Source organism: Triticum urartu, chromosome 2A (assembly GCF_056163025.1).
Source record: "Triticum urartu cultivar PI428250 chromosome 2A, HENAU_Tu73, whole genome shotgun sequence".
NCBI classification, from domain to species: domain Eukaryota; kingdom Viridiplantae; phylum Streptophyta; class Magnoliopsida; order Poales; family Poaceae; genus Triticum; species Triticum urartu.
The window spans coordinates 16368400-16380910 of record NC_141874.1 but is presented as its reverse complement, the minus strand read 5'-3'; the positions used below and the strand labels follow the sequence as shown (position 1 = coordinate 16380910).

Sequence of the window (12511 nt, the reverse complement as noted above, 5' to 3'; positions counted from 1 at the left end):
TAAAGGATAATCAGCGGTTTACTCCTCTAAATTACAAGGGATCGGTTAGAGATGGTCTATGTACTGGGGGTGCTGAACATCAAAACATGGGTACAAAACTTAGGAAAATTACACTATAATATAATTCGAGGTTATACCAGGTCATCACAAGTGCAACAAATAGTCTAAAAATAACATCATAAATGCAAAGAATATCTAAAATAGCATCAAGTCCTTAGAAAATATGTGTTAAGTATACCATATACACTACTATTTTTCATTCTTGTAGGGGTGCCCTAGATCTGAACCCGCCTTGAGCCCTTGATCTTCCCTGCCATCGCACAGCTCACGTTTGACATCAGCTGAGATGATGGCATTGATGAAGCTATCGTTGTAGCTGAGGCTGCACACTTCGGGATGTGGTCGTAGATGACGTCCAGATCCAGGGCCCGCATCGGGCTCACGAGCTCGACGCCTATTGTGAAGTAGTTCGGCCGCCCGTTGGTCTTGTCAACCATCTGGCGTGCCGTAGGGGTGCATCGTGTTGTGCATCTTCCGCGTGCCAACCGCCGATTTCGGACACATGGGCCAGCTTACGAGGCTATAAAGTTAGTTAGTATCGTTCCATGCTGCTCGCGAGATGCGATGACTCTGATCGACGCACTCTGTGCACAGAACACAGAAGCGCCTCGCTCGATGCAACACACCAGGACAGGAGGGGTATCGTGTACATCCATTTTGTGGACCTCCCTTCCAAATGGGTTGGTCCACACATAAGATTAGGCTGAGATGCACTATTGGAAAAACAATTATGCTTCGCTACACCCACCCCTTTTCTCCCTAAGCAAATCGATGATTGAGATTACACCATACTCTTTCATAATAAAGGGTGGGATGGCTTTTTTTAAGTATGTTGCCCGTGACGAGACCTTCAATCTGTGGCGACCTTCGATGCGCGGCCTACATACGGCCAAGCACGTCGATGCGGCGCATAGGGACCACACACGACTGGGTCGGCCCACCCGACATGAGGCCACTTTGCTATTTCAAAGCGCGGCGTAAATATCCTGAGAAAAAGAGCGAGTTTGCATTCAGAATTCAACTCATAACCTCATCACCTCATCCTCCTAATTGCACTGCTTGCCACTCAACTATGCTGCCAGTGCCATTGGTGATAATAGAAAGCATGAAACAGTGAAATTAAATACGGACGCGGCCTTTGCCGCCGGTAAAGGTCAAAGCCATGCGGGAATTGTCGTTCGTGATCACAGAAAAGGACACTTGTCTTCGCTGGCAGCGAGACCTGCCGTGATGTGACTGAAGCTGAAGGGTGTGCAGCGCCTGTAGGACTGAAGGAGTGATCCCATCAGTCTAAATAAAACGAAATGTATAAGAACACATGAAAGAAGGTACTATAGCGACCGAACCTGGTACTGCAGCAGACCGGACTGGATATTATAGCAAACCAAAATGATTACTATAGTATTTTTCAAAATTCCAAATACTTTTTAAAAAACATGAACATTTTTAGAAAAGAAAGACCAAATTTGGAAAACAATTTCATTTTGAATTTCAGAAGATTTTAGAAAAACACAAACAAGTTCTGAAAAAAAAATTCTCAAAACTTACTCAAAATTTGAAAACAAAAACATTAACAAATTAAAATTTATGAACAAATTTATAAAAACAGGAAATTTTTATGAATTTATAAATTTAAAACCACAAATATTTTTCGAAATCCAGAACATTTTTCTAACTGTTAACAATTTTGTAAATTCTGAACAATATTATAAAACCAGGAACATTTTTAAAATTTGTGAACAAGTTCCGAAAATAGGAACAGTTAGGAATTTTCTAATTAAGTTTGAAACTGTAAATAAAATTCTAAAAATATGAACAAACTATGGAAGACCGGAAATAAAAATTAAATTTGCCAACAAAATTTTAAAAACAATAATGTTTTTCTAAGTTCCAAGAAATAATTTTAAATTGCAAACAATTTTTTAATATGTGAACAGGATTTGAAAAATAGGAACATTTTATAATTTTTCAAAAAATTATGAAACTGAGAACATTGCATGAAAATATTAATAAACTTAAGAAAACTGGCCACTTTTTGAATCTGTGAACAATTATAAAAACTGGATTCTTTTTGAATGCATGAAAATTATAGAAACTGGATTTAATTTTAATTTATGAACAAGTATTAGAAAATACGAATAGATTCCATTTCCAAACAAATTTTGAAAGCTCGAACATTTTTTGAAAATATGAAAAAACTTTGAAAAATGGGAACAACTTTTGAAAATCTAAACAAATTTTACGAAAACTGCAAACTTTATTTTGAATTTTTGAGCAAATAGGAAAATAGGAAAAAAGATGAAATTCGGAATAATGTTTAAGTTTTGTAAAAGGAGTTTTTTAAAAATAAAAAATGTGACAAGTATTTTTTGAAAGCTGTTTAATACGAAAATGAAAGGAAAGGAAAATCAAAGAAAAGAACAAAAAGAAATAGGAAGGATGAAAAATATAATTAAGAAAAGTAATAATAGAAATAAAAATAAACGGAAAACCAGTAACAAAACAGGTGTAGGAACGTTCTGGAAGGTTCGCAAAGCCGGCCAGGAAACTTCTAGAAGGTTACCAATACCAGTGTTGTTAGCTATTCGCTAACTGGGCCAGCCCAGATTGTTTGCTGCGTGCTAGGCCTATGCGAAACAGCAAACAATTCTCTTTTTTGGGCAACTCATTTATCACCTTTTATATATTTAATATTTTTCTGTAACCTATTTAACATTTTGGAATATTGTTTGAAATACCAACAGTTGTTCCTATTTTCAAATATTGTTTTAAAATAATAAACTATTCTACAAGTTCAAAATATGTTCCTGTTTTTGAACTTTTAGTTCACAAATTTAAGAAATGTTTATATTTCAAAAAAGTTGATACACTTTTAAAATGTGTGTGGTTTGCAATTTGTTTTAACCTAAATTGTTGGGAATTTGTTAGTAATTTTGGAGAAAGTGTCCATGTATATAAAATTTTCATAGACAATTTGAAATTCTAAAATTGTTGAAAATTTTCAAGAAATGGTTATGATATAAGAAATGTTTATGTTGATTGATAATGAATAAAATTGCAAATAACCGAAGCACTCAAATTAGAAAATACAACATGCTCGCGGATGCATCCAACTAGCCTAGTCTAGGACACTTCTCTCTACTGGTGGTTTATTTGGACTATGGATAAATGACCCCAACTTCTTGCGGCAGCCTACCACAGACATATGTGGCATCCATGTCAGGTTTGAATGACTTCCGACATTGTTTCCATGTTGCGACACGTCTGGTCATTTATCAGCCATTTTTCACCGAAAAAACTCCAGAAAATACGAAACTTATCAAAAAACCAAAAGATTTGGCATAATGCCTTGAATTGGTCAATGAAGTTGGTGCAAAAAATGTGGCTATTTGACAAATGTAAAAAAATAACGTGTTTTCAAATGAACCTTTCTCACCCTGTCTGAACACCATCTGTTGAATATGTTCTATTTTGGACATCCTTCAAATGATGCCAACTTTTGCAAGCAGGTTTGCATGCCCACGGTACGCATCCATGCCAGGTTTAAACGAAATTTAACACTATACGCAAGTTGCATCACGTCCGGCCATTTATCGACTAGATTTCACCGAGAAAACTCCAGAAAATGCAAGAATCGTCGAAAACTCAAACAACACCCGCATGGTGCCTTGAACTGCTCATTGAAGCTGGTGAAAAAAATTAGGTCCATTTGAAGGATGCCGAGAAGCAACGTGCTCCCAGGCGGAGCCGTCTGGCCAACCCAAACACCATCCATTGAACCTGGTCTTGTTTTGGACATTCCTGAACTGACCCCAAAATTTTCTAGCAGGTGGGCATGCCCACGGTACTCTCCATGCCAGGCATGAACAATTTCTGGCACCGTTTGTAAGTTGCAACATGTCTGACCATTTATCAGCCTTTTTTCACAAAGAAAAGTCCGAAAAATGCAAAAATTGTCGAAAACAAAAGAACTTGGCATGATGCCTTGAAACTTTAGTATACTAACTTATAATGCTAGCGCTTTGCATGTTGGCATTGCAATCGTTGAGAGATGCTTATCAGGTATGAAGATTGTGAAAAATTATCTACGTAACAACAATAGTGATGATTTTATGAACCATAGCTTTATCTACTTTCTAGAAATAGACTTGCTGAAAAAATCCTGAATGAAGTGATCCTTAAAGAGTTTTTCATGCGGTAAAAGAAGAGAGAAGTCCATATTACAACCTCAAACTATCATCAAAGTCTAAAACACATCCCTGAGCTACGAAATTGTCTAGTTTTTAACCCTGAAATTTCAAAACGGAACAGAAAAAAAACCCTCGGATAGTATTTGAACTAGTTTTGACTAGTCAACAGCCCAGTCAGCCTCATCCGCCACATCATCCTCTAGTCAAATTTGGCAAAAAAAAAGTGTCTAGAAAATTTGACAAAATTCTCAAAAATCTACACAACCCTCATATTAAATCTGGAAAAGTTTCAACATTTTTTGCCGAGCAGAAAAAACAATTAGAACAAAAATTCAAATTTAGAGCCATTATGGGTAAAATTTTCCCAAAAAAAAGTGCCCACTTTTGAGAATTTTTTGGCTAGAGATTTTGAGAATTTGGAGACATTTTTGAGAATTTTTCTGGACACTTTTTGGGGTAGAAATTTAAACAAAGGAGGACGTGGCGAATTAGTTGGCCCTGAATGGGCTGTTGACTGGTCAAAACCAGTCAAATATCACCCCAGGGTCCAAGGTTGTGTTTTAGATTTTGGTGGTAGTTTGAGGTTATAATATGGACTTCTCTCGTGAAAGAATGTCGTGGTGAAACCAAAGTTACTGCTCTACCTAAAGTTGTTGTCCTTTTTTAATATCGACATTCTTCATTCTTTTCAGTCTCCCTCAATTTATTCATGTCATTCTTTTTTGTTGTAGGTTTTATATTAGAGTATTAGAACAATGTGTCAATGTTCTCTTTTGCAACTTTGGGAAAAATATTTTATATTAATGTGATTAATTTTATCTCAAATGTTTAGTTTCTTTTCACTTTTCAATGAACTTGCTTACCATGTAAATAATGAAGTGATTATGCTCGTGTTTTAGTTTACATGGATGTTTTTGCCTTCTTGCTTTCTTGGATCCACCCTGCACATGTATCATACAATTCGACGCATATATTTATATAACCGGGCACACACACACACACACACACACACACACACACACACACACACACATATTCTAAGCGTGAGTGTAGAATAGCTTATTCTACACCCCCTAGTAACGCTATGTACAAAATCTAGTAAAACGGTGTATAAAATGTAGTAATTCAGAAAATAATTTTTTATCATCTAAGTTTGTAAATTACTATATTTTTTTACGAAATTACTATATTTTACATGGTGTATTACTATTTTGTATGTACCGTTACTGGGGTGTAGGATAAACTATTCTACACTCACGTTACTCTGTGTGTGTGTGTGTGTGTGTGTGTGTGTGTGTGTGTGTGTGTGTGTCAACCGACAAGCACGCATACATAGGTCCATACAAGTCACGTAGACACAAATTAAGAAGTTTACAAGAAACAAGTCACATAAACTCAAGTTAAGTAGTTTACAAGCAAGTATAACCACCTAAATACAAGGATCATCAAGTTCAGAAGTAAATTACCTAGGAGCACCATCGCCAAGCCCAGATCATAACACCGTGTACAAAAACTTCAGCTTGACAACCTACTCCAGGTGGCATGTAATATTCAAAGAATCAAGTTAGCTCTCTCTAAACAATACAACACAAGATAAAGGTGCTTGGAGTAAACTTCAACCAAAATAAGCCCTAGGTCATGGCTCTTCAGATTGTATAAAATAAGTGGCATGTTCCTTGTCAAAATAAGTTTTTTGTTGCTTGCCAAAATAAGTTGCATGTTGCTTGGCAAAATTTGGGGTTGCCCGAACAATTTTGCATCATCAAGTACAGATACATCATTTGTTGCTTCCTCCAAATGCCCCGAATGGTAGGTTTTTGGGCACCGTGGCTCCGAGAAAATGGTTAGTATTTTGATGGATTTTTACACCGTGGCTTACTTATGTAGCGAACACACAATGCCGCCCCGTCCTCTCTCCAATAAAAAAAGAGCTTAGGGTTCCTCGGTCTCCCGTTGGCATTGCTGCCAATCCGCCTCGTCTCCGGTGGCCCTAGGGCCATGGAGCCGTGGTGGACCCTGGCCATTGCCAGCAGGAGGGATCTTGCTATGCTTTTAGGTGTTTTGTGAGTTCGTTTAAGTTTGTGTCTTACGTAAGAAAACGAGACGGTGGTGCCTCCCTGAAATTGGAATAAGGTTCTCCCTGTGTAGGCCCTGTTCAGGTGATGCGTCTAGTGTCGTCATAGAGCGTGTGGAGGTGTGTCTCCGGGGGATCTCACAAGATTTAGTTGGTGCTAGTCTTAAGTGGATCTGCGTGAAGCAAGTCTTTGTATGTCTTCGTTTTTGCCTCATAGGTTTGATCCCTTCGATTATACTTCTCATCATCAGCGACGGTTGTTGTTCTGTTGCGCTGGTTCTGTGGGGCATTAGCACGCCGATTTTCCTGTTGTCTACTACAACAAGTTTGGCCTAGGTCCGGCGAGAGAGGGGCAATAACGGTCGTCGCTAGCTGGTCTACAGACATGAGTGTAATTTTGTTATTTCTGTGTACTTTGTACTGCCATGGCGCGATCGGGAGATCAAAAGTTTCCTAGAAAGAAAAAAAAACTCAAAGTCATAGCGAGGTATAGAAAGCGAGTAGAGCAAATGACGAGCAATTGTCGTTTCGTTGGTCGATGGTGATGTGGCCTGCCACATCTTCCCCTGGTACTCCCCCACCTACCTCCTAGATGTGGTAACATCAGAGCGGTCCAAGCACGTACCAGTCCGTGCAACTGGGTGGGCAGATCAAGTACACGAGTGCTTGCAACCGGGGAGGCTCAAAGCCAAGCGACCCAACTAACTCCCACTTGGCCGGATTGGTTGGTATGGACATATGTCGCACGCGCCACCCATCTCCTACCCTGCATCCGTGGCCATCCATCCTCCCGTCCAACGGAGCTAACCCCTTCTCCCGGCGGTCAGCTTCCCCTACCAACCCTTCCCGCCTATATCTCCCGCTCCCCACACTCGATCGTCTCACCACACCGCACCAGTGCATGCAGCATCTGTCATTCTTCCCTGCATCCCGCGCACCTAGACTTCACACAGAGCCCCGATCGCGCAACTACCACCTAGCTAGTCGGCCGCTGGTACGTATCGAGAGGTAGAGATCAATGGCGGCGATGATGACTGTGGAGGAGGTGAGGAAGGCGCAGCGGGCGGAGGGGCCGGCCACGGTGCTGGCGATCGGCACCGCGACGCCGGCAAACTGCGTGTACCAGGCCGACTACCCGGACTACTACTTCAAGATCACCAAGAGCGACCACATGGCCGACCTCAAGGAGAAGTTCAAGAGGATGTGTAAGTTCAACCAATTCCATTCCATTCTTCTTTGCTGTATCTTAATTTTGCCTTTTCTCGGATTGACACGACACCTAACAAACAAACAATGCTTCATTTCAGGTGACAAATCGCAGATCAGGAAGAGGTACATGCACCTAACGGAGGAGATCCTACAGGACAACCCCAACATGTGCGCCTACATGGCGCCGTCGCTGGACGCGCGCCAGGACATTGTCGTCGTGGAGGTCCCCAAGCTCGGAAAGGCGGCGGCACAAAAAGCCATCAAGGAGTGGGGCCAGCCGCGGTCTAAAATCACCCACCTTGTATTCTGCACCACCTCGGGTGTGGATATGCCGGGTGCCGACTACCAGCTGACCAAGATGCTCGGCCTGCGCCCGTCTGTGAAGCGCCTCATGATGTATCAGCAGGGCTGCTTCGCCGGTGGCACGGTGCTTCGCCTGGCCAAAGACCTCGCTGAGAACAACCGCGGTGCGCGCGTGTTGGTGGTCTGCTCGGAGATCACTGCGGTGACCTTCCGCGGCCCGCACGAGTCCCACCTCGACTCACTGGTAGGTCAGGCACTCTTCGGCGATGGTGCAGCCGCGGTGATCATCGGTGCAGACCCCGATGAGTCCATCGAGAGGTCCCTATTCCAGCTAGTGTCTGCAAGCCAGACGATTCTACCGGACTCAGAGGGTGCCATCGACGGCCACCTCCGAGAGGTTGGCCTCACCTTCCACCTCCTCAAGGATGTGCCTGGGCTCATCTCCAAGAACATCGAGCGTGCCCTGGAGGACGCATTCAAGCCACTGGGCATCGATGACTGGAATTCCGTCTTCTGGATAGCGCACCCCGGCGGGCCAGCAATCCTTGACATGGTCGAGGCAAAGGTAAACCTGAACAAGGAACGGATGCGCGCCACCAGGCATGTCCTCTCCGAATATGGCAACATGTCAAGCGCATGTGTACTCTTCATCATGGACGAAATGCGCAGACGCTCCGCCGAGGATGGCCACACCACAACTGGCGAGGGAATGGATTGGGGCGTTCTCTTCGGCTTTGGCCCCGGCCTCACTGTGGAGACAGTTGTCCTCCATAGCGTCCCAATCACTGCCTAGACGATCGCTTGTTCTCAATTTATCTTGGTCATGCAAAAATCTACTATACCGCTGCAACACCCAATTAAGTTTGCTCTATTGTATTCTACCCTATGTGGTTTGTATGTGTTGATAGATGCACTCTCCTGTTTTGTTTTTGTTTTTTTTTTGCTTGAGAGGACGGATTTGGTAGGTGACAATTAGTTATGTCTCATGTAACTCTTATACCATAAGATGAAAACGCTTGATGATTCATTTTTGTTTTGTGGGCTCATGTAGCGCATTTACTTCCTTTGCATGGGTTGTTTCAGCATTGCCTTCCTTATGTGAGCCATTGTCTCCGCAGTGTTGGCTAAATCTCAATCGACTGATGTAACCAAGTCTCAGTCGAGTGATAAAACATATAAAAGAAAAAAAAGAAAAATTAAAATTTTGCATATATCTTCACATAAGATCCCACGAATATAGCATCGGCTGAGACTTAAGTCTCAATCGACTGAGATTTAGCAATCTCGTTTTCGATATGCCTATGGATGCCGGTGTTTTTTCCTATTCTCTATCATTTCTCTTGCTGGCAAAAGCGATCGTATGGAAACTCATGGTAGTTTCTGTGTTGTATAAACGTTGTCTTTTTCTATGTTCACTGTTAGGCTGTGTAGTTCCAATGCTTTTTCATGGCCGTTGTAAAAAAAATATGTGGACAAATGTTTATATAAGTTTAAGTTCATTGTGACGTCTCATACCTGTTAAGGTTTCCTCTCCCTTACAATAGCTAGAAGGCCAGAAATGCCACGCCCAAGAGGCTGCACAAAAGTCATGGACATGTTAGTGCCTCGAAGACAGCGTCTAGCTAGCTCTCTCCAAGCCCAGCCGCTGCAAGACGAGGTCCTCGTCGAAAATGGGGTTGTCTCCGCTGCAACCAAGCTCCAACACCTTCCAATTTGCCCTTCCACTATAAACTAATAGAGCATTTGCATCCAAACTTGTACAACACACATGGAAGCGTGGCATGAAATTCATTGATTGTGATGTTAATTAACAAAAAAATCATGGTAGTTGTTGATATAATAGTTCATGGCAACCCCAAATGTGTAATTCATGGCATGGCAAAACTTTGTGCTCGGTACATGGCAAATTATAAAGAAAATGTAAAAAAATGTTTATAACGGCAATTGTTTTGATTTTAATCTGCATTGATTTTTAGACACCAAACTGCATGCCAAATTTTATTTTCATGTATCATTCCAAATTTGACATGTGTCCGTGAAAAATCTATTATAGACACTATTGCATGTTTTTTGACATAACATAGCAATTCTTATTTTGGTACCATGCCAAATTTCCCCTATGTCTATGGAAAATTCATTATATACACTATAGCATGTTTATTGAACATAACATGCCACATTATTATTATTTTTCCTTCATATATTAAGGAAAATCTCTTTGGGGGGGGGGGGCATATTGTAGTGGAGCGATGGACCAGGTAAATATTTGCACCATGTTATGTGGCAACTTCTAAGAAATTTTGCTTTTGTACACACAAAAATCTAAGAAATACCCAATGGAAAATTGTACATAATTTACATGGAAAAATGTAGGGATGTCTTTGAATTGTTCCTATGGTAATTTGTAGATAACAATTTTTTCCATAACGTCGCAATTTTTAGTTAATTTTCTTCTTCTTATTCTCATGGATAATTTAGGCCTTTTTGTTCCCCTAAATCATGGCAATTTCTTACTATTTAGTAGTTGTCCACATGGCATATTTACCAATTTTATACTTATCACATGGCAAATTTAAATATTTTTAGTAGTGTTCACATCTTAAGCTGTTTTGTTCACATGGAAAATTGAGAAATACTTAATCCATGCCCCATGTTAAATTCATAACAATTTTGTTTTTCAAACATGGGAAATTTAGGTCTTTTTTTAATGGTCCCACTGCAAGCTTTACAAAAACAAATCACTTGCCCATGGCAATTTTGGAAATGTTTTTCTACTATCGCACATGGCAATTTGACATACTTTTTGCATGTTTGTACAAAAAAATACATTTTCTACACATTGCAAAGTTTGTAAAAAAATCTACTGGTCACATGGCAAATTCATAACATTTATCTTTTCCGAACATCGCAAATTTATAATTTTCATAATGTCCACATGGAAATTTTATTAATTCTTTCCAACTTGTGACTTGGAAAAATTTATATATTTCATGGCAAAACATATTTGTATTATTCCCATGACAAGTTTATAGATTTGTTTTGTTTTCTGAAACATGTTACCTTCTAGGATAACATTTCTATTAGGAAGATGGAAAAATTATATATTTTTTCTGTTTCCCTTTCATGATGTCAATTTTAGAGAAAATATCATCATAATATGTACATATTTTTGCTTCTTTCTAAGAAAAATTGTTCTATACACAATGTACCTATCGTGAACTGTTTCTGGCAAAATCAGAACATTTTTGTTTTACAAACCATGGCAATTGTAGAAATAGTGGCAATGCTTTCTTGTGACAACTTTAGAAAAAATCATGGAAATTATTTGGACTTGTTTCCATTTTATCACTTGGAAAATGTAGGTATCTTTGCTTTTCTAAGTAAAATTGTCACCATGATCGCTTGCATTGTGAGTAGAACAGAACTTTTCATATTTAGTTGTGATTTTTGTTGTAGGTATTTTATGTTTGTTAGCTTTTCAATCATGGCCTTTTTATAGTTCAAAGCATGCCAATTTTAATTTCAATGGCATGAAATATTTATTTATAAATGCCATGGCAATTTGATTTATTTACATCATGGCAATTTGCTTTGTCTGATTTTTATTTAATGAAAACTAAAATATGAAGAAGACCATTTTATTTTTAAGAGAATCAAAGTTGTTTTTTAAATGGCATGGCAATTTTATTTTATTTTACATTCAATTTTGCATCATTATCATCAAAAACTAAAAACTTGTTGCCCTGGCAACTTGACTTTTGTTGTCATGGTGTAGGATTGAAAGTATTTCTAGAGGGGGGTGATTAGACTACTTGACCAAATAAAAATCTAACATTTTCCCAATTTTAGTTGTGGGCAGATTTTAGCAAATAGAACGGGTCAAGCAATCAACCTACACATGCAATTCTAAGAGTATAGCAGCAGAAAGTAAAACATTGCATATGAAGGTAAAGGGAAGAGTTTGGAGAAGTCAAACGCAATGGAGACACGAAGATTTTTGGCGTGGTTCCAATAGATGGTGCTATCATACGTCCACGTTGATGGAGACTTCAACCCACGAAGGATAACGGCTGCGTGAGTCCACAGAGGGCTCCACTCTCGAAGGGTCCACGAAGAAGCAACCTTGCCTATCCCACAGTGGTCATCGCCCACGAAGGACTTGCCTCACTCGGGTAGATCTTCATGAAGTAGGCGATCTCATTGCCCTTACAAACTTCTTGGGTGAACTCCACATCTTGACGGAGGCACCCAAGCGACACCTAACCAATCTAGAAGACACCACTCTCCAAAAGGTAATAGATGGTGTGTTGATGATGAACTCCTTGCTCTTGTTCCTCAAATGGTAGTCTCCCCAACACTCAACTCTCTCACACATATTTTGATATGGCGAAAAGATGATTTGGGTGAAAAGCAACTTGGGGAAGGCTAGAAATCAAGATTCTTGTGGTAGGATTGGAATATCTTGATCTCAAGACATGAGTAGGTGGTTCTCTCTCAGAAAATGTATGGTGGAAATGTAGGCACGTTCTGATGGCTCTCTCACACATGGAGAAGGAGGTGGAGGGGTATATATAGCCTCCACACAAAATCCAACCGTTACACACATTTGACCCATCTCGGTGAGACCGGATGATTAAACTTGGTGGCACCAATTAGTTCAAAATGCGAACGTTAG

The 12511-nt window shown here is 40.0% G+C and overlaps 1 protein-coding gene across 1 annotated transcript; it reads left to right on the top strand.

Moving 5' to 3' along the window:
• Positions 1 to 7195: 7195 nt before the first annotated feature.
• Positions 7196 to 8863, top strand: LOC125535123 (chalcone synthase 2). The gene is made up of 2 exons (XM_048698177.1): positions 7196 to 7529; positions 7632 to 8863. The coding sequence occupies exons 1-2, from the start codon at positions 7343 to 7345 to the stop codon at positions 8627 to 8629; spliced, it is 1185 nt and encodes a 394-aa protein (XP_048554134.1). The 5' UTR covers positions 7196 to 7342; the 3' UTR covers positions 8630 to 8863.
• Positions 8864 to 12511: the final 3648 nt, after the last annotated feature.